A 22,192-nucleotide genomic window follows, 5' to 3' on the forward strand; every position below is an offset into this window, starting at 1 on the left:
TATTAAAAAACTTGACCCTCTAACATTTGCACTCTCTATTCTATTTACTTGTTTAGATTCACTCTACTATTCTAACTACTTGTTTTATTTATAAAGAAAAAGGAGCCTCTAACACTAGCATTCTCTATTCTTTCTCTATTCTTTCCACTTATTTTCTTTTTATTTATTATAAATAATGACTCCATATAAGGGATTTCCTGGAGGGTCATGAGTTCTCTACTTCTGTGACTGGATATGTGGATTTTCTGTGCAAGGGCGCCCTCTGGCGTCCAGTATGAATGAAACAGACATCATGTGTTTATAGTGCTAATGGCCAATCCATCATTTTTGGGGGGAATTTTTATTTATTTATTTATTATTTATCGATTTGGCACCTGTATCGAAAAAAAACCAAACGATACCCAACCCTAACAATGAACAGTTCACTCTTAAAAATAAAAGTTCTTTATTGGCATTGATGGTTCCATTAAGAACCGTTAACATTTATAGAAACTTTACATTCCACAAAAGGTTCTTTATAGCAGAAGAAAAGTTATTCAGATTATTAAAATGGTTATTTACTGATTGGTTCTCTGGAGAACCAAAAGAGTGTTGTATTTTTATTTGAAGGTTAATAAATACTATAAAAACATATGCTCATAACTAACTTTAACTAATGGGATCTTATTATAAAGTGTTACCACTGCTTTCAAGATAACATAATTTTCATTTTTGGTGAATTATTCTTTTAAGTCAATAAACTTAGTATAGTTTAGTCAAAACTCAAATTTACATGTATGCAAATTCAAAATTGATAATGCTGGGATAATAGATTTATAATAAAATAATAGATTTAAAGCACATTTCTTTCAAAAATGGCACATCAGTTTCTGTAAACTGTACAGACTGTGAACTGTACAGACATCACGCAAACAGTATTATTGCTTATTATTATTGCAAGTGTTAACATGTAAAGCTCTTTCGACAGATGTGAAGCTGGTCGATGGTTCCAGTGAGTGTGATGGCAGAGTTCAGATTCGGTATAATGAGCAGTGGGGCGCAGTGTGTCACTCGGGCTGGGATCTAGCAGATGCTACAGTGTTGTGTCGAGAGCTGGATTGTGGAGACACTGCAGAGCTGAAAGAGTATGTGGAAACTTCAGGGCAAACATCGATGGATGAACTGGCCTGTACAGGAAATGAGTTTACGGTGCAGGACTGTCCTTTTACCGGATGGGGTGTGAGCAGTTGTTTGAATGGGCTTCATGCGGGAGCTTTTTGCCAAAGTAAGTTCAACTTACATGTGAGCCTCTCAAATGATGTACAGCTTAACCTTCCTGTTGTGTTGGGGTCAATTTGACCTACACTCGATTTTCAAACTGCTAGAAATACTGGTTAAACTATTTATTTCTTCTTGAAATTTGGTGAATATTTCTCATTTAGGGTCATGAATGTGCATGCAAAGGTTCAACACATAGATGGAAATCATAGGTGGAAATTTTGGAAATCTTTGTATTGGGGTCATATAGACTCCCCATTGACCCTCAGTGGTTTCCATGCATTTTGAAAAAAATCAACACTCTGAAAAACACTAAAGAGTCAGGTTAAAAAAAAAACTTTATTTTAACTCGTCAGACACTAAAATATGAAATACAGTGGGTACGGAAAGTATTCAGACCCCCTTAAATTTTTCACTCTTTGTTATATTGCAGCCATTCTGAATAATCCAAGGTAAATTCACTGGCAAATTTCACAGTCAAAACAATTCTGCCAAAGTTTGTTTGTTGTTAGTTTTTTAGATCTCAATTACTAGACTGTTGCAGCATCGAAGAGAATGAGAAACCATTTTTACCCTCACAAGGGAGGGTTTAAGAAGTACAAAATTATGTTAGATGTTATTTATTCTTTGCACCTCAGATAATTCTGAACATATAGATGTGTGGGTCAAATTGACCTTTAACAATAAAAAATAATACAATAAAAACAGATTTTAAATTTCTTGCCAATTTTATATTTTTCGTCTCAGATAGGACACAATAGATGTTTTGTGTTTTTACATGAATCTGTAGCATTTTCCATAGTGTATTTTTGGCAGATTGCCTGAAAATCATTGTCAATTTGACCCCTAACACAGAAGTTATACCTGGTTTTTAACCACAAGATGAGGGTTGAGAATGTCATTCACATCCCAGTTTTCCTGACAAATGCAATGACAAGATGTCATTATGACAAATCATTCTTCCTTGTCAATGTTTCACTTCACAGCAACTGTGAGACGAGTTGTGGTGAGGATTGTGGTGAAGGCCGAGATTGGAGTCAATGTCAATGACCCAGATATCAAGAATAAGCTTCTGGATATGGTAAGATTCATGTTAACTTTTATCAAACAATGTGTGCAATGATAGATAGATAGATAGATAGATAGATAAAATGGATGAAGTTTTAACCTTTTGATAAAGTGAAAGGACAAAAAGTGTGCTCAATATGTGTAATTACTCTAGCTTGAGTGTTTTCTTTCTACAATTTCACTGAATGTCACAGATGAGGCATGTGGTTGAAAGTAAAGGGAAGTATAGTGTGAACTGGAGATCACAGCCTGATGAGCAGGTATTCCACCAGCAGAGAACAGCCACAGGTTTGTAAACTGAGAGGTGTTGGAGTCTCTTTTTAAAATATATGTAAATATATATGCATTATTGATTTTAATCATAAACCTGTTATATTCACAGACAGGGCTAAAGCATGCCGAAGGGTGAACTAGGCAGCTGTACAGTCAGGACAGCAAGAAGGAGAAAGATTTTATTTCTAAATATAAATCTAAATGAACTTTCCTTCATAGTGCCGCTACTGCCTCCCCTCGCCTCTACCTTAGAGCGGCATCAGCAGTCTACATGCAAAACACCCTGAAGTACATCTGTGCAATGATAGATAGATAGATAGATAGATGGATAAAATGGATGAAGTTTTAACCTTTTGATAAAGTGAAAGGACAAAAAAGTGTGCTCAATATGTGTAATTACTCTAGCTTGAGTGTTTTCTTTCTACAATTTCACTGAATTTCACAGATGAGGCATGTGGTTGAAAGTAAAGGGAAGTATAGTGTGAACTGGAGATCACAGCCTGATGAGCAGGTATTCCACCAGCAGAGAACAGCCACAGGTTTGTAAACTGAGAGGTGTTGGAGTCTCTTTTTAAAATATATGTAAATATATATGCATTATTGATTTTAATCATAAACCTGTTATATTCACAGACAGGGCTAAAGCATGCCGAAGGGTGAACTAGGCAGCTGTACAGTCAGGACAGCAAGAAGGAGAAAGATTTTATTTCTAAATATAAATCTAAATGAACTTTCCTTCATAGTGCCGCTACTGCCTCCCCTCGCCTCTACCTTAGAGCGGCATCAGCAGTCTACATGCAAAACACCCTGAAGTACATCCAAAACTGCCTTCAAAGCGAATTAAACTGTCTGTACATGAATACAAAAGATGACGACTTTTGCTGCTGGTGATGACAAATTAGTTTTAAAGCCCGTCACTCGCTTCTGAAAGGTAGGCTTGTGTGTGTGTGTGTGTGTGTGTGTGTGTGTGAAAGCAGGGGAGAAGTCATGTGGCTCACCTTAGTGCGTGCGTAATATTTATTGTATACAGCCTATGACATATATTAATGTTTATAATATTTATAACCGCTACTAAGAGCTGTGCATGTGCAAGCAGCGGGATTTCGGGTGTATGAGCACCTATTGCACACCGTCAAATCCTAATTATAACGACATAATGCTAATCTTTCTGTTGCTTCACTCTACAATACTGAAAACTGTATATATGGAAAATAAATGCGTATATAATGTACTGGTGCAAATTCAGGAAGAAGAACAAAGTAGAATAACTTAGAATTGTATTTATTTATATTTATATTCATTTATTTATTTATTTATTTATTTACTAGAATAAAAAAAAAAAAGATTCATCTGCTTTATTCTGGAAACATTTGTTTGTGTAATGAAATGTAACACCATATAAATGAATACACAGTTAAGCAAATTATCTGACTTATTTTAGAAGGTTGGTGTATGAATATAAGAAATATATTAAATCAGAAAGCAAATAAACATTTAACAAGTAAAGAAAATCAGTTTCACATTTTTATTTTCCTTTCACCTCCAACCAATGAAAGTAATTAAACAATGGCCAGTGACACAGAAGTATCAATGCACTCGAAATGATTACAAACCTTCACTGACGCTGACCTGCTGTAACCTAAAAAAAAAGTTCTTCACAGTATGCTTTATTTCATATGCTGTGAAATATATTAAACCTTTTTAGTTTATAAACACTTCTAGAATTTCTTCATCATCAGGATGATTCTACAAGAGCAGTTGTTCTGTTGAATTTGTCATGAAAAGTCATTTCTTCTATGGCTCCTTTCCAAATAACAGACCTGCAACAATTTGAATGAAGATCTGAATTTCTATATTCAAGTTCCATCTTTAAAATAAGCCCATTCAGAAAGAGTTTACAAACCTGTCAGGGATCAAATAATTTCTTTTCCTGAAACACCTGCCCATTCAACTGAGTTCTCCACGTGACAGAGAAATTTCCGGAGTTTTTGAGCTCTTCCTTGATCTGTGCAATTCAGATGAATGAGACCACAGACACTCAATGGCAAGAATAGACATACAAAGAAAAATGTAATTGAATTAGAAATATTTGTTACTTTGTCCAGTAGTTTTGTCATGTGTGAAGGGTCGTTGGGGTTTGCGCCAGAGTCAGCGTTCACCTCAATCCTGAGCACATTTTTAATTTCTATAAAAGACAGATATTGTTTATAGCAATATGATATGGTGATAAAATCTGATGTACTGACTTCAATCAAGATAACCGAACCACATATTTTTTTTGTTTTGTATTTGTTGTATCAGATAACTACAGCTAAGTAGCCTATTTTATTATGTGATATTGTTTTTGTTTATCATTTTATGTTTGCATAGAAATAGTTTTCTGGTTAATATTTGCAAATGCAGAGAACTATGGAAGCCTAAATAATAAAAGGTCATTTCTGTATTTCTTTTTATTTCACAAATCAGACTTTTCCACTGAACAAAATTGCAAAATGTAACCTCAGAATTCGAAGAAAAAAAGTCAGGCATGCAAGATATAAACTCAGAATTCTGCCCTTTTCTCGCAATTCCGAGTTTACTTCTTGCAATACTGTCTTTTTTCCTCAGGGTTATAAGTTTACATTTGCAGTTTTTTTATTTTTTTGTAATTGTGACTTTTTATCTCACAATTCAGATTTTGTTCTCGCAATTCTTGCAAAAAACAAAAACAAATCAGAATTGTGAAATATGAACTCAGAATTCTGCCTTTTATCGCATTTCCGAGATTATATCTAGCAATTCTAACATTTTTCTTCGGATTCTGAATTTACATTTCACAGTTTTTTTGTTGTTGTTTTTTTCCGCCACAGAAAAAAAAAACAATAAAAAAAGGTACTTGCAACTTTTTATCCCACAGTTTGGACTTTTTTTCTCAGAATAGCAAGAGATAGAAACTCAGAATTGTATTTATCAGATTGCAAAGGTGTTTCAGAGTGAAGCGAGGCACTGTGTTCATTTACACGCGAGCAGCTCATGATTCAGAGTTTATATCTAGTAATTCAGACTTTTTTCTTCAGAATTTCAGGGGAAAAAATCTGAAATGTGAGAGATAAACTGTGAGAATTGTGAGAAAAACAAACAAGCTTCCATAGAGAACTGATGTACTGTATAGGTTTGGACATGGACGCACCTCTGCAGATGATTCCTGCATCATATGCATGAATGCATTGATGGTTTCCCCACCCACCAAACTGGCATTTCCTCAGGTTTGACTCGTCACCTTTGCATCTGAGTGAATCCATCCATATCAGCCCATCACCGGGCCCAAAATAGGCACTTGCCAAGGGCTGTGCGTTCCCACCACAGCCCAGCTCTCTACAGAGCACTAAACCATCTGCGATATCCCAGCTGTTGTGGCACACTGTTCCCCACCGGCCGTCATGATACACCTGCACTGTGCCCTGACACTTGTTGTTCGTGTTCACCAACCGCACCTCTAGAAAGAAGTCAGAAGAGTTCCTGATCCGTCTCTATGCATACAGACAATGATAATTCAATGTATTTGTAATGGAATTTAATGACTGATTGTAATTGTAATAATACCCAGTAGGGCTACGTGATTCATCAAAATAAAACCGAAATTGCGATATGGCTTGGTGCAATTATCAAATCACAAAGGCTGCGATTTAAATAAATAAACATATGTGCTGCGTGTTTCAAAATGAAGCACTGCACTGTGTTCATTTACGCATAAGCAGCTCATAATTGTAAAATGTTTTCAAATGTATTATTATTATTATTGTTATTTTCTTTACATTGAAATATTACAGTCAGAGTTATTTTATCACTGAGATATTATTATAGCTAATAATACTACTACTACTACTACTACTAATAATAATAATATATAATTAGTTTTTATTTTTACAATTTCTGTCAATCAAAGTTCAATTTTCAGTGGTTTTGTTGTGTTTTTGTCATTTTTGTTATTTTCTTTCTTTCTTTCTTTCTTTTGTTTTTGAATGCCTGCATATTTTTTTATTATTTTTTATTTCAGTTGTAGTGTTAGTTATTTTATGTAAACTGAAGTTAAACTAAATGAAAATGAAAAATGTTGCTTTGGCAACTAACTGAAATAAAGTAATTTGAAGTTTTTTTCTATTTTATTTTATTTCAGTTAAAGTTCATTTCACATAATGTACGTTTTTTTAAGGTTTTACTTTTAGTTAACTATAATAACCCTGATTACAATAGTGATATTTCTTATTTTTGTCATTTCTTATTTTTCTTCTTCTTTGTATAGTCATATTGATATATATTCACAATTTTTGGCCAAATTTTGCAGCCATAAAAAAATAAAATAAAATAAAATAAATCGCAATTTTTATTAGTGAAGTCACAATTTAATTTCCCCCACCAAATTGTGCAGCCCTGATTCCTAGTGTATTTTGTGGATTTTTTTTTAATGACAATTTTCTTGTTATGGACGTTTACTAAGGGGATCTATAGAAGTTGTATGTTATGAATTGCACCAAATCTAGTTGCAATTTATAATATTGAATAATTGTCAGAGTAAAATTAAAACAGCCTAATTAAAATGATAAAGTCATACATGGATATATATTTTGGAAACATATGTGTAAAGTAAGAAAATGCTGTCAGGAAGTTCACCTCGGCAGACGACCCCTGCATCGTTTGTGTGCTCACAGTTGTGTACTCCCCATCCGTTTGACCTGCAGTTCTTCAACGTGGACTCAGTGCCTGTACATTTCACATCATCCATCCATATTGGTCCAATACCGCTTCCATAAGCACCTTTGTTTACCTCTACCGGACTTCCACAGCCCAGCTCTTTACAGACAACTACAGCGTCAGTCATGTCCCAGCTGTCTCCACAAACAGTTCCCCACTGGTTGTTTCTAAGAACCTCCACCCTTCCAGAACAAATGCTGTCTCCATCTACCAATCTCACTTCTGAGAGACAGAGTAAGTGACCACATCTCAGATGACATGCATGTAAGAATAACTCTATATACTGTGTATACATATATACTGTACTGTATACATTCCAGGTCAGAGCAGGTTGTCACGTGATTATATATGCACAATTTATAAATGATTAAGTTTCAATTTGTTGGCCACCTTTCACATATTTGCATTAATTGTTTTATTTTTGATTTTCTTTTTGTAAGATTATATTTTATGACTACATTTAATTAAATTTTATTAAGGCAAATTCCCATTGTAGAACACTATAGGGGCATGTTGTCACATAAAATGTAAATGTTTTTTTTTGCTTTTTTCTGGACAATGTAACCTTTTCACAAACTGTGATGATGTGTTTCACAGTTATTAACATTGTAAATCTATCATAATATAATTTATTATACTATAATTTTATCATTTAAAATAATCATTTAAGTAATGCACATATATAACACTATACTTTGTGTCTTATCACCTTGGCATTAAATGACAGAAAATTAGTTAACGGTACTGCGTGATTGTTTTGACATCTTTCTCTCTTTTGATCACCCTAATAAATCTCTCAATATTTTTTTTTGGGGGGGGAGTCATAGAAATGCTACAGTGTCCGAAATATGCCGTTTTCAACATGAACAAAACTAGATGTTTGCAAGCATGTGCATCATATTTGAATATACAAGTACATTTGTCAAATTCAGACCTCTTTTTGTTTGAATTTACCTCCGCAGATGACTCCTGCATCCTGTGAATGTGTACAGAGGCTGTTTACAGACGTAGAGTGACTACACTCCTTCAGTGAGGACTCACTCCCAGTACACAGAACATTATCCATCAGAATATTTCCTGTACCATTCCCAAAAGCAGCTGACGCGTATGTCCCTATAAGAGGACCACAGCCGAGTTCTCGGCACAACACAATACCATCCGGTAGATCCCAGTTGTAGTGACATATTGTGCCCCAATCTCCAGTATAACGAACTTGCACAGTGCCAGAACAAAATGTTTGGCCGTTTACCAGTTTCACCTCTGAAAGGAGAAAAATTCTGATGAATTCACATTGCACTTGACGTGCCGTCTTGACGTAATCATTGCAGTTCGCTGTTTGTCGCTCACACTTACCTCTGCAGACCACTCCTGCATCATTGTTGTGCGAACTCTTTTTCTGATAGCCTGAAAGACATCTTTTCAGGGAGATTTCAGTTCCCGTGCATGCGGTATTATACATCCATGCCGTACCTGAACCCTTCCCAAAAGCAGATCCACCATTGACGCTCAGTGCACTTCCACAACCCATCTGTTTGCAGATCACATCTCCACCCAACACATTCCAGTCGTCGTCTGAAACGGTTCCCCACCCAAAATGTTCATAGAGGACCTCCACCCTCCCAGAGCAAGTGTTTGGTCCATCTACAAGCATAAACTCTAAAGAAGAGAAAGGAGAACATTTGTAAAAACACTCCATCAACACATGCTTACAGTAACTTCTGGAACTTACAGATCCAAAACTTCATTCGGATTGAGCTCAATTGGATCAGTTGAGGTGTTTACATGTAGGCTATTTTAGTCTGATTAAGCCATTGGTCAGATTGAAAAGCCTTAAACACCTCAATCAGTCCAATTGAGCTCGATGCTAATTAAATTTTGGATTGAGCTATTGAGCCATCAATCTAATTCAAAAGCTTTCATGTAAGCACCTCAATCAGTCCAATTGAACTCGATTAAATTAATTTTCGGACTGAACTATTGAGCCATCAATTGAATTAAACGCCTTAAATTCAGTTTCTATTGAATTTAAAGGGGTGGTGTAGACCTGAAATAATCTGATTAGTAAGAGAAAAAAAACAAAGCATGTAAATGCTTGAATGCGATTACCTCAATCAGATTCAAAAATACCTTGCGCACATGCCGTGATGCATATGTTTTGACTTTTTTAAATACATTTAAATGTATTTTAATTTTTACAAATGTATGTATGCTTATTCACGTCTTACGGATTGGTCAGTGGAAGAGACTAAATATTTACTAAATATTTTCTTTAAAAATTAGGTATTTAGGCTCATTTTTGGTAGATGTCATTAATGCAAAAATGGCAATTATACTTGCACTAACTACGGTGGCATTATAGCATGGTTTTCTTTGGCTGATGTTTTGTTCAGAGTACAATGATTTCACATGTAAACAAAAATGAGAATCCGATTGCAAAGTTTAGGGTTCATATCACTGTAAAAACCTAATTGTCAAGTTTAGTACTAAATGAAATATTCATTTTACTTAAATATTACTTAAAGTTACATTAACTCAACTGATTACATTAAGCTGAACTTAAACTAAATGAATTTCAGCAGATTTTATTTTCGCAGCATGCTTTGTTTCAGACTGTTAGAGTAAATGTTGAAATTACACAAAATGTGTACATTGATTTATGGATTACTATAGTTTATTATAGCTTACAGTAGTTCCGTTTTTATACTCGCTAATCGGTTTTCTAAAACGGTTGATAGGTGCAGGATGTAATATTGACAGCTAGCGCTTGAAATGTGTACTGCAGTCTAAATTCAAAATATTGCAGAGAGTTGTTTTCCCCACCCTCTCCTCCTCAGACTCGATGCTCACGCGGGTTGCCAGATTAGGACATGCAAGAGGACCAAGTTCAATTGACAATGGAAGGCGACAAGCCTTGCACTGAAAGTTGTTGAGTTGATTTGTTGTTGAGTATGCCTCTGGATGTCGAGGCTTTTTTTTTGGGTAGAATCTGTGATCTCTGACTCAGTTCTTTTGCATGGCTTCCATGGCTGCAAAAGTTGTATTTTCCACCAACTGGCAACCCGGGGTGCCGAAATACTATTGGGTAAATTGGCAGTGGGTGGAATCACACAGACCAAAACAAAAACAGACATTCTGACACGGAACGCACATCTTAAAAGTAGAATTACTTATTGTAGCATTGTTTTTCGGAGTAACAAGTATGTGAACTTAACGTTCCTAAATGCCTGCAAACACATGGTATTTTTATGCTTTAGCACAGTCAAAAAATGACACACAGCACCTTTAAGTTACCATTGGGTTTTACAATGTGTAAACAGAACTTTCAGAATCTGAAATTGGATTGGATTCATTCAGATTGACAGAAATTAGTGCATATAAACATACCCAGTGTATTTCTTTGCTATTATTTCAGGTTCAGGTGATCGTACTTACCTGAGCAAGTGACTCCAGCATCATTGGCATGAGTGCAAGTGGTCACTCCCCAACCGCTAAACACACAATCTTTCAGCAAACTCTCACGACCAGTGCAGCTGACGCCATCCATCCATACTGGACCTGCTCCCTTCCCGAAATAAGCATTGTAGTATGAAGCTACTGGGCTTCCACAGCCACGTTCTTTACACACCACCACTGAGTCCAAAAGATCCCAGGTGGTGCCGCAGACCGTTCCCCACTGTCTGTCGTGGAAAATCTCCACTCTCCCAGAACACGTGCCGCTGCCGCCTTGTAACCTAAGGGTGGCTAAATTAAAAGTTCCATAAGTTCTTTCACTCTTAAGAATAAACATTCCTTTTCACTGTAAAAAAATTAAAGGCTCTTTATTGAATTCTATAGTTCCACAAAGTACCTTTAACATCCATGGACCCTTCGCTTTGCACAAAAGGTTCTTTAAAGTGGAAAGTTCTTTAGATTTTTTAGATTTTCTTCACATTATGAAAATGTAACTTTTTTAATTATTGTTAAGGACGGTTCTTTGGGGAACTTCAAAACACTTCTTCTACGGCATCAAACTTTTGTGGAACCTTTGTTTTGTTAGCATGAATGGTTTCATGAAGAACCTTTAGATTATTACAATTTTCTTCACTCAAACTGTTCACTGAAAGGTTCTTCGTGAAACCCAAAATGCTACAAAGCCCTCCTTTTGGAACCTTTATTTTTAAGAGTGTTGGAATAATGTACGAATTGAATTTTGAATACTAATATGAATGTAACCTACAGTCACAGATGACTCCAGCATCTTTCGTGTGGTCACACACGTCGGTGTGGTTCCCCCAATTGCAGTCGAGCACAGAGCTCTCGTTCCCAGAACAGTTTAGGTCATCCGTCAGTACTGATCCCGAACCCTCTTTAAAGAAAGCACTAGGCTGTATGGATATGAGAGGACCGCAGCCTGCCTCATAGCAGACCAAGTTGCCTTCGACATCATCCAGCCCTTCATCACAAATGGTGCCCCAGTCGCTGTCCTTGTAAATTTCGACCCTTCCAGAACAAGCATCAGTACCGTCCAACAACCTCACCGAGACGTCACTGATTGCGCTGGTTTTACTGACAAGTGCATTTTCTACACTGTCTGTATGAAAAACACAACAAGTTGAGGGGAGTCACATAAAACGGTGGGATTTGTGGTCCAGGTAAAGCCCAAACGTCCCACAAGGATAGTAAAACCTGATTTTTTTTGTATACAATACATTGTGATCGTATTTCTGTTTCTCACCTAGAAGCAGAATGAAGCTCAAGAAGTACAGCATAGTTACTGAAAAGAAACAAATGTTATCAATAAGCAGCAAAAACTGAAAAATAACGACAAAACTTCAGCAACTACTAATGCTCAATGATAATTGTGATTTAAAAGTTGTTTTAACTTCAACAAAATGCTCACATAAAAACAGCAAAATTTTATAATTGTTCTTACTATTATATGTATCTTACTAGTATATGTATATTTGTGCAATTCTTTAGGATTTAATGAAAATGGGATATACTGCATTTAACTGGTTTAAAATATTGGTTATATTGTTTTGTTTTGCTTTTTTTTTTTTTTTTTACCATTTTTGCAAGACCACTTTCTTCAAAACTACATTAATTCAAATTATTTTTAAAAAGCTCCTACAGCTATAGGCCTACAGTATGGCTTCATACATTCAGTGTATTTAATTTGACGTGTATATATTTTACATGTTATATAATTATCTAAATTATCTTAAATGATTTCTCATAACATACATATGCCCTTTCATCGTAAAAAGAGACTCAAAATCATGATTATTTTTCAATTGTGTTATGGTGACACCATTCAACAAGCTAAAAGTAGATCACGATCAGACATTACCTGAAAAAAATAAGGTGTTAAAACCTTTAGCTGTGACTCGTCTGGCTCTTCGTTGTGCAGTCCTTGAGAATGAGTGAATGTGTGTTCATAGAGGTGTAAGAGACCTTTGTTAAAAGAAAGCAGCTTTAACCCCCTCCCTCCCTCTCTCCTCTGACTGACCCCAGCTGTTATTCACATACAGTGTAAGAAAGAAATCTGCTCACAATAACCCAATGGACCGCTCTGAGAAAAGCATGTTAACTTAAGTTAACTACAAGGTTTTTTGTTAATGCAAAAGTAATGATTGCACATATTAAAAACTGCTGGAATCAATGAACATGAACAAATTTAAGCAATGTATGGTATCAGTGTAAACAAAAGAGATGAAAATGCTAAATGCATTGTTTTATATCACTGGTTCTGAAGATTTTTTTTTTTTTTTTCACAAGTCTTAAGAGCAAGTTCGACACATTTGGCAATCAAATCTTGATTTAACTATATTCAAATAAGCTAAGAATAGCAATGAATGACTTGCAAACTTGCTCCTTGTGTTTAAAGAATATGCAAAGGAGCATCTTAAAGGAACTTTTGGAGGATGGAAACATACAGTACATGTGAATGCACAAATGTTTTGCCAATGTTTTAAAACGTCTTTATTTTGTAACACTGTATCTGCTAAGCTGTCATTTGATGCAGTCCCATAAAAACCAACAAAGTAAGTTTTCAAATTTAAAATTCAAATATATTTATATAACGTTTCTCTGCCACAAATGGTGCTGTACTTCATACGGTCTTTTCAATAACTAACTTTAATCACATATTAATCAGCATCTGTTTTCCCTCAGTAGGCTACTATAGGTTTTAAGGCAAACCAATGCAAATCACGGCTTGGCACATATATTTGTCTTGGTTTTTGCTTTTCTTACAATGTACATAAAGGACTGAACAAATGGCAAATGGAAGAAGACTGAGACTGCTTGTAACAACTGAACTCATAAACATTAAAATTCAGCTTACAAAGGTTTGCATACGGTGCCATAAGAATGCTCAAGTAAGATCTGTGTGCATTTAAAAGGGTCAAAATGCAATAGTTTTAAAAGGTTAGCAAATAATATTCCAGAATAGTGCTCCATTTAACTAAGAAAGTTGGAAAGATGTGGTACTTTAATTTCACTTGTTTTAACTTGGAAACTTCCTAAATTTCCTAACATTATAATTTTGCTAGTTTGCTATAAAGGTGTATGACATCATACAAACGTGGAGGCTTCCAGAAAGATACAAATACATTATCATTACCATTGAGGTTTATGCCAATAAAGGTAAGGTAAGCAGTCTTCTCTATTTAAAATAGCACAGCTGGGCTACATCGACACATGCATTGTCATTGTTCCTTTTTACATCCTATTTACATTACATTTGCAAGATATGAACAGGCTGTAATACTAGGATATTGCATGCTGCATTGTGAAAATAAATACTACAAATGTAGTTAAACAAACACACACACACACACACACACAATACAGTTCGTTTTAAACAGCCGTTTACTGTATTGTTGCCAATATATGACAGCAACATGTTTAATTAAGTGGCATCCAGTTATATAAATAATTAAATTCTGATTAAAATCTTAATGTTTTGCAGTCCAAACAAATACTGAAAATGACCAAATTTTAAATCTGTGCACGATTCAGACTGGATAGCCTGTAAAATAAAATAAAAAATTGTAATTCACACAATTCGTTCCTTTGACAACATGCAATGCATTTTTTAAATTTTTTTATGTGATCATTTTTTTATAGAGTTTAATGTTTAATCAGTGCTAAATAATTTAACACAAAGGTTTCCTCTGACTCGAGTTATCTAATTGACAAATAAGTTGCATCAGTAATACACACAGTTCACCACGGGAGGGCGCCTGGAAATAAAAACAAATCACGTTTATCTTTATTTTACTCAGTTAGCAGAGATATTTTTTAATATTAAAAATGTTTTGATACACAGAATAATCAATATTTTAAATTTAAATCAATGCAAAATAATTTAATGAAAGGTTTTCCTTTATCTCGAGTTGCAGGCGAACAAAACAGTTGCATCAGTGCAACTCACGCAATTCACCACAGGAGGGCGCCAGCTTATCTTCCTCTATCTTGCGTTTATTTAATGTTTTTAATATATATATATATATATATATATACAGTATATATATTTTTTTTTTTTTTTTACACAAATCAAGAGGTAGGACACAACAATGTAAGAGAATCATTCGGTTTATATAAACACTAAATATGTTATTTTATAATGAAAAATAATAAGCACTTTGTGTTAATAATATATAAGTTGGCACTTCCACACTCAGGCTCCTGTTGTTGTTTTTGTTTTTTTTCCCCAGGCAAAACCAGGTAAAATAAAGCATTTGACTCAATTCTCCACATGAAGGAGAAGGAATATCACCACACGGGGCTGTTTAAAGACATCAGACTCGATTTGCAGTGGTGTCATTTACAAAAATCATCATTTTAGGTATTCTAACTTTCTTGCTAATAAATGTATTATTTTTAACAGAAGAGAGGACAGAACATAGCACAAATAGCTTTGTTGTTCATACTCTCACCCCCTTGCAGAGGTGGAGTGCACTCGCACTGGAGTGCGTCAGTTTTTTTTATTTTGCCAGTGTTTTAACAAGCCCCAGAAAAATTAAATCACATACAGATTGTGAGAATAATTATGATTGGCTGTTGGCATTACAATGCATTATGGGTACGTTCTTCTGCTCTCACCCTCTTGGAGAAGAATAGAGCTTACAAGTTATTAGACCTGATTGAGATTGGCATTATTTTGAAAACACATCACAGCGAAATGCAATAAGTTACTTGCATATGAAATTATTTAAACTGAAAAAAAAAGGATTTCCTCCAGAATAGCGTAAATAAATAATTTTGTTTAGTTGGATAATACTTCTATATTTTAAATTTTAAAAAGAAAGTGTTAAATTTTGAGGATTAAATTACAAAAAATTAAATGTATAAAAAAATGCTAATATAAAAGACCGAAAATGATAGTGGCTTAAACACTGTCTGTGATACGGTGGATAATTGTTCACCCTTTGGGTGTGAAAGTACTGAATCAAATCTAGCAAGTTTTAAATTTAAAATGAGGTTCAAACAAGATAAAACCGTAGAAAACCACTTGTTTTAACTAAAGCCTAGTGGTGCATGACTATTCATGTAACTTTGAACTAACCCAATAGAAGCAATCAAATGTTTTATTCAGCATAAACCTACATTAAGATTAACCAAACAACTAAACGACAAATCTAAACGACCCTAAAAAATAAAAGTATGCAACATCACAGTCTCTGTGTCTCAGAGGTTAAAGGCTTCAATCTCAAACATGAAAGTCCTGGTTCAAACTGCACTATTGCCTACTTTATCTCATCCAACAAAATCGCTCAAATACCAAAACACAATATGAAATCCACGATGGGCTAGTGGATAAACACATGTTTTCTGATGATGAGCCTGTGATAGAAACATGAGTTCAAATCTCACCTCATTATATCACATACACAGCGTACTTTAACTTCTTTATTGGGAACTCACAAGTCAACAGTCAAAAATAAGTTCCTTCACATGCTCTAACAAGAGACCTGTGGCTCACAGGTAAGAGCGCTGCCTCACGGGTTCAGAGGTTGCTGGTTTGATCCCAGCCAGGTCTCTGTGTGACCAGCAGTGGTTATGCTTTTGGACAGACTGGAAAATAAAAAGAAAGCTGCATAAAAATTATCATCCCCCGTCCCTTCCCCAGCTGCTTAGGTTACCATCATTTGCTTTTCAAAGGAGAGGCCCTTCAGAAAGAAAATGATGGTAACCTACATGTTTAGTGCACTAGAACACACATTCACACAGTAGATACATCACCCGTCCACGAGCAGATGTCCATCATTACAGTCAGTGTCTGTCCACACGCCCCAGAGCTCTGCTTTACAATCCACAGCACAGCACTTATTCTGTTCAGTCAAGACAGGAGTAAAGACATTATTAGTAAAAAAAAACAGGTAATAAAAATAGCTAAATATATTAATGTTGCATAGTTATAAAATACTACAGACTCTATACTATTATACGTCAGTAATACTGTATCAATCAGTTTCATTCAATCTACTGTTCATTTCAGTTTAGTTCTGGTGATGTTATTAAATTACTTTCTTGCAGGCCACAAAAAAAAAACTCAGTGGAAATACTAAATAATAAAAATAATACTAATTTTAAAAAAATCATCAAAAATATCCCTGATCTACAAAACATCACAACTTAATTATAAAAACAAAACAAGCAAATCATTTGCAATGAAAACCAATCGAGTGTTTAGTCACTGCCTGTAAACTGCTCTAATTTTTTGCTATATATTTTTAAAACAAAAAAGTGTTTTAATAACTGTGCTCTTATTATCAGAACTAGAAGCAGAAAAACATGAAGCAGCAGAACATCAGAGCTTCACACAACACCTGCTGCAGCGTCAACAGAGACAAACAGCGCCATTCCTTATTATTACACTTTATAATGTCAATATCTGGCGACTCGGTCAGAGATTATAAACGTAACGCAACAACTACCGATTCATTTGCTATACAGCGCGTGCAAGTCATTTAACAAGAGAAATTGGCTTCATGCGGAAAGTTACGTACAGGTGAGTCGCGTGACACTCAATTCCAGCGTTTAATCGGACCGTGTGTCGGTTTCATTTGTTGATTAGCTGAAAAACACGTTTTTAAATCTATATTAACAGCTGTCATCTGCAGGATCTGCACGTGTTGTTGTGACTGTCATCAAGCGTCTTGTTGTCAAGCAGCTGAAGGTGTCGGACTGAAGGTGAAACCCGCTTGCGCCGCCTAGAGGAGCGGAGGAAAAACTAGTGCCAAGATCACCTTTGAACGTTAGTCTTGATCATTTGATATTTTTTCATGTATAAAAATTTTTTTTTTTTTAAATGTATTACAAGAACAGAGAGAACAGAACAAGTTCCTGCTTAAGTTCATTTGACTCAATTTGCAGCGCTGTAATTCACAATAATCACCACAGGAGGCCCGCTTTAGGTCCTCTGACTTTTTTGTGTATCAGTTTATTTTAGCAAAAGAGGACAGAACAAAATCGGTTGTGGCTAGAAGGGATACATCTCCGACCGAAACTAACAATGAAATGTAATTTTCTACCTATTAGGTTGTATTTTATTAACGTCTACACCTAACCCAACCCTAAACCTACCCCTTACAATAATGTAAAAATAGTCATTATTGTGGCACAGTGTGACACAAATTACGCTATATTGATGTGCGCATGCCCAGTAGCCACAGCTAGCTCCTTTCTAGCCTTAACCAACCAAATCACACACAAACAATGACATAAAAATTCAATGCACAAAAAATACCACAGGAGGGCGTTCATTAGACTCGGTTAAGAGTAGACTCATTAGACATGCTGTGGGGATTTTTGCGAATTACAATTGAGTATAAAAATCTTAACCTGGTTTCGCCCTCCTGTGGTAATTTTTGTCAATTACAATAGAGTATAATAAACTTCAATTTATTTTGCCCTCCTGTGGTGATTTTTGTGAATTACAATCGAGTATAAAAATCTTAACCTGGTTTCACCCTCCTGTGGTGATTTTTGTCAATTGCACTGCTGCAAATTATCATAATAAATGCTAATGTAAAAGACCAAAACCAACAGTGAATTTAACACAGTCTCTGTGATACGGTGGATTTTGTTCACCTTTGGGTGTGAAAGTACTGGGTCAAATCTAGCAAGTTTTGTATCACGTTAAATGAGATTTACACTACAAACAAGATAAAACAATAGTAAACCATCTATTTTACCTGGAGTGCAGTGGCTAAACATGAGACTTTTACTCATGAAGCTCCAATGCATTTGTGGTCAAATCACACAGATGCATTGAATGTCTTTTACTCATCCTAAACCTACATTAAGCTAAACTTAAAATCTAAATGACACTAAAAAAACAACACCAGCACAACATCTCAGCTTCTGTGGCTCAGTGGTTAAAGGCTTCAATCTCAAGCATCAAAGTCCTGGTTCAAACCCAGAGTTATTATTCATAATTTAGAACAAATCTCTCAATTAAGGCCTGCTCAAAACACTCATCAACTCAACAGACTCAGTGGCTCGAGAGATAAAGCTTTGTGTTTGAATCTGGGCGATCGGAGTTCAAATACCACTATTTCTTACTGTAAATCAATCTCATCCAACAAAGTCACTCAAATGCCACAACACAATATGAAATCCAGGATGGTCTAGTAGTGGATAAGCACACAATGTTGGAGGATAAACCTGTGATGAAGACATGGATTCAAATCTCACCTCATTAAATCACATACACAGCGTACTTTAACTTCTTTATTGGGAACTCACAAGTCAACAGAAGGCGCGCCCAAAGAAGGGGGATACCAGTACGGTCTCCCTCTGGAGCTTCCCGCACTGTGACCAGCAGTGGTTATGCTTTTGGACAGACTGGAAAATAAAAAGAAAGCTGCATAAAAATTATCATCCCCCGTCCCTTCCCCAGCTACTTAGGTTACCATCATTTGCTTTTCGAAGGAGAGGCCCTTCAGAAAGAAAATGACGGTAACCTACACATTAACTAGTAAACAACACACATTATAAGCATTACCTGTCCACGAGCAGATGTTCATCATTACAGTCAGTGTCTGTCCACACGCCCCAGAGCTCTGCTTTACAATCCACAGCACAGCACTTATTCTGTTCAGTCAAGACAGAAATAAAGACATTATTAGTAAAAAAAAACAGGTAATAAAAATAGAGATATATTAATGTTGCATATTTATCAAATACTGCAGATTCTATTAATGCTCTATCTATTAGTAATGCTGTATCAATCAGTTTCATTCAATCTGCTGTTCATTTCGGTTTAGTTCTGATGATGGTATTAAATTACTTTCTTGCAGGCCACAAAAAAAAAAAATCAGTGGAAATGCTGAATAATAATGCTAATGCTAATAATAATAATAATTTAAAAAAATCTTCCCATCCAGAAGAATCCCTGATCTACAAAACATCAGAACAGGATTATAAAAACATCACGAGCAAATGATTTGCAATGAAATCCAATCGCAGAGTGTCCCTGTAAACTGAACTAACATCACATTTAATTTATTGCATCACACTTTTAATTTTTTGCGACGTATTTTTTTAAATAAAGAAAAAAGCATTTTAACGGCTCTGGTCTTATTATGGCTCTTATTATCAGAACTAGAAGTAGAAAAAGCATAAAGCAGCAGAACATCAGAGCTTCACACAACACCTGCTGCAGCGTCAACAGAGACAAACAGCGCCATTCCTTATTATTACACTTTATAATGTCAATATCTGGCGACTCGGTCAGAGATTATAAACGTAACGCAACAACTACCGATTCATTTGCTATACAGCGCGTGCAAGTCATTTAACAAGAGAAATTCGCTTCATGCATAAAGTTACTTACAGGTGAGTCGCGCGACACTCAATTCCAGCGTTTAATCGGACCGATTTGCTGATTAGCTGAAAAACATGTTTTTAAACGGACATTAACAGCTGTCATCTGCAGGATCTGCACGTGTTGTTGTGACTGTCATCAAGCGTCTTGTTGTCAAGCAGCTGAAGGTGTCGGACTGAAGGTGAAACCCGCTTGCGCCGCCTAGAGGAGCGGAGGAAAAACTGCAGATTTAAAGGCAAGGAAAAAAAGCAGGCAGTTGAGATACGTTACACTATACACTACCAGTCAAAAGTTTTTGGACAGCAAGATTTTTAATGCTTTTTAAAGAATTCTCTTCTGCTCACCAAGCCTGCATTTATTTGATCCAAAATACAGCAAAAGCAGTAATATTGTGAAATATTTTTAATATTTAAAATAGCTGCTTTCTATTTGAATATATTTTAAAATGTAATTTATTCCTGTGATTTCAAAGCTGAATTTTAGCATCGTTTATATATATTATATATATATAAAACTGACTCAATGGTCAGTTTTGATTTTATCCATGAGAAATAAATGTGATGGAATACAACTGAAAAACAACTATCATATGCTGACCATTTAAGAGATTTACATTAAAGGAATCGGTCACAATACGTTCAACTTAACGACCTCTTGTGATAAACTGAATCTTCACAATTTAGTCATCTCTCTTTGTGGATCATCTAGTGTGTGAGGAAATATGACACTAAACTAAAACTGCAGACAGAGATATGTTACACAAGGTTATGATTATTTAACTCTCTTTATAATTTATTAAAGACTCTTACATCAATTTTCCACATTCACTTACAGTGCAGTCTGTACAAGTACAACAAATCAGTGTACATATAAAAATGTGATGGTGCTGTATTTGGCATGGATCATCATAGGTAGTTTCATTTACACAGCACCTTAGTTTAATACAAAACAATGAGAATAAAAAAAAGAAGAAATGATATTGCAAGATAAACCCTGTAAAACAAGCATGAATAAACAGTGAGGTGCTGTCTGTGACACTGTTTTGATGGAGAGAGCACAAACATTTCATACAGTGTTAATCTCAAGAAGAGAATGATGCAAGTAACAAGGAGATAAAATGAAGTGTTAAAAACCAGCACCATTTAGTGAGCGACATGCTTAGTGTGGGTGACGGTACAGTCACCAAGGACACTTTGAATGCGTGTATTGCGCTGCTCAGGGGTCTTTTGTGTGATGTGCAGTGCTACATGGGGACAAAAAGTGGTGACTCACTGCTTTCTCGAGAACATAGACACCCTCCTGTTTAACACATGATGCTACGGGGAAAAAAATCAATTAATTTTTTAACATCAACTCCACACAACCACTTTTTAAGAGAGACCCTGCCTCAGGTGGAACCTCACAACCTCATGAAGTGTTCATATTTACATAAATATCAAACGTTTCCACAATTAGACACAGTGAGTGACCATATAAATAAATCTTGATCATTTCAGAATAGTATATATGTTAGAATACTGTATTGTGCAGTTATTATACATAAAGTGTGCTTCAGTTAGATATCATTCTTTCATTCCATACACATATATATTTGTGTTTTTACCCAAAGCATCAAATGCTTTTACACAGAATAAGGAAGACCACCATTCTATATTCACATATATCTCTATTTACAAGAATTCATTGCAGAACAGGAACGGCAGACCCTCAGTGCTTTGAGTATTTGCGTGATCCCACAGTAAATGTGTCGGTTTAATAAGAAACAAAAAGTCCCGTAATAATCACAGCAGGATCACTAGGCCTGTAGCAGACCTTCCCACTGAATAGGTTGGGAGAAAACCTCTCTTTCAAGCCACATCTCATAGCTGTAATGAAAGTCTTCGGGCAGGTCGACACGCTGGCCTAAAACACTTTGGAGGCAGTTGTCTACTGGTGTAAAATCACTGTTCTGATTCTTATCGTAACGGTGCGTGTTGAATTTCTCGATGCTCTCGCGTAGTGCACACTCCTCCGCCTGGAAATCCCACGGCCGAGCGTCAATATCTG

General features: G+C 35.5%; 3 protein-coding genes across 6 annotated transcripts in view; 1 reads left to right on the top strand and 2 right to left on the bottom strand.

Moving 5' to 3' along the window:
* The window catches only part of LOC107725928 (soluble scavenger receptor cysteine-rich domain-containing protein SSC5D-like), a 6,591-nt gene extending 3,716 nt beyond the window's left edge, over positions 1-2,875 (top strand). The window contains exons 5-8 of the mRNA XM_016535353.1: positions 968-1,264; positions 2,244-2,338; positions 2,520-2,613; positions 2,708-2,875. Coding sequence (XP_016390839.1) covers positions 968-1,264; positions 2,244-2,338; positions 2,520-2,613; positions 2,708-2,739 — 518 coding nt within the window. The 3' untranslated portion in view covers positions 2,740-2,875. The remainder of the gene's footprint in view (positions 1-967; positions 1,265-2,243; positions 2,339-2,519; positions 2,614-2,707) is intronic.
* A 1,256-nt stretch (positions 2,876-4,131) lies between these two features.
* Positions 4,132-20,179, bottom strand: LOC107725922 (deleted in malignant brain tumors 1 protein-like). 3 transcript variants are annotated; one of them, XM_016535339.1, is made up of 13 exons: positions 19,325-19,385; positions 17,325-17,392; positions 16,558-16,646; positions 12,044-12,082; positions 11,546-11,899; positions 10,762-11,070; positions 8,683-8,985; positions 8,284-8,589; positions 7,249-7,551; positions 5,768-6,073; positions 4,695-4,783; positions 4,502-4,603; positions 4,132-4,418 (listed from the first exon to the last, which is right to left on the bottom strand). In XM_016535339.1, exons 3-12 carry the CDS (start codon positions 16,580-16,582, stop codon positions 4,505-4,507), a joined length of 2,133 nt encoding a protein of 710 aa, XP_016390825.1. In that variant the 5' UTR covers positions 16,583-16,646; positions 17,325-17,392; positions 19,325-19,385; the 3' UTR covers positions 4,132-4,418; positions 4,502-4,504. The 3 variants fall into 3 exon arrangements, with proteins under 3 accessions (XP_016390825.1, XP_016390826.1, XP_016390829.1); XM_016535340.1 differs by lacking the exons at positions 16,558-16,646; positions 17,325-17,392 and adding an exon at positions 20,156-20,179 and having other exon boundaries at positions 19,325-19,413; XM_016535343.1 differs by lacking the exons at positions 16,558-16,646; positions 17,325-17,392; positions 19,325-19,385 and adding an exon at positions 12,659-12,939.
* A 738-nt stretch (positions 20,180-20,917) lies between these two features.
* Positions 20,918-22,192, bottom strand: part of strip2 (striatin interacting protein 2) — a 29,060-nt gene continuing 27,785 nt past the window's right edge. For both annotated transcript variants that reach the window (XM_016535336.1, XM_016535337.1), the window contains one exon: positions 20,918-22,189. In XM_016535336.1, the coding sequence (XP_016390822.1) occupies positions 21,942-22,189 (248 nt within the window). In that variant the 3' untranslated portion in view covers positions 20,918-21,941. The remainder of the gene's footprint in view (positions 22,190-22,192) is intronic.

Source organism: Sinocyclocheilus rhinocerous, unplaced genomic scaffold (genome assembly GCF_001515625.1).
Source record: "Sinocyclocheilus rhinocerous isolate Xijiao unplaced genomic scaffold, SAMN03320098_v1.1 scaffold395, whole genome shotgun sequence".
Classification (NCBI taxonomy): Eukaryota; Metazoa; Chordata; class Actinopteri; order Cypriniformes; family Cyprinidae; genus Sinocyclocheilus; species Sinocyclocheilus rhinocerous.

What these genes read in the sequence shown, in the direction of transcription:
- LOC107725922 (XM_016535340.1), bottom strand. Translation starts at nt 19,349, where the DNA reads ATGATGAACATCTGCTCGTGGACAG. An exon ending in TGCTGGAGTCATCTGTGACT is followed by an intron (nt 11,071 to 11,545) that starts GTAGGTTACATT and finishes CTTTTAATTTAG; the next exon opens with CCACCCTTAGGTTACAAGGC. An exon ending in TGACAAAACTACTGGACAAA is followed by an intron (nt 4,604 to 4,694) that starts GTAACAAATATT and finishes TGAATTGCACAG; the next exon opens with ATCAAGGAAGAGCTCAAAAA.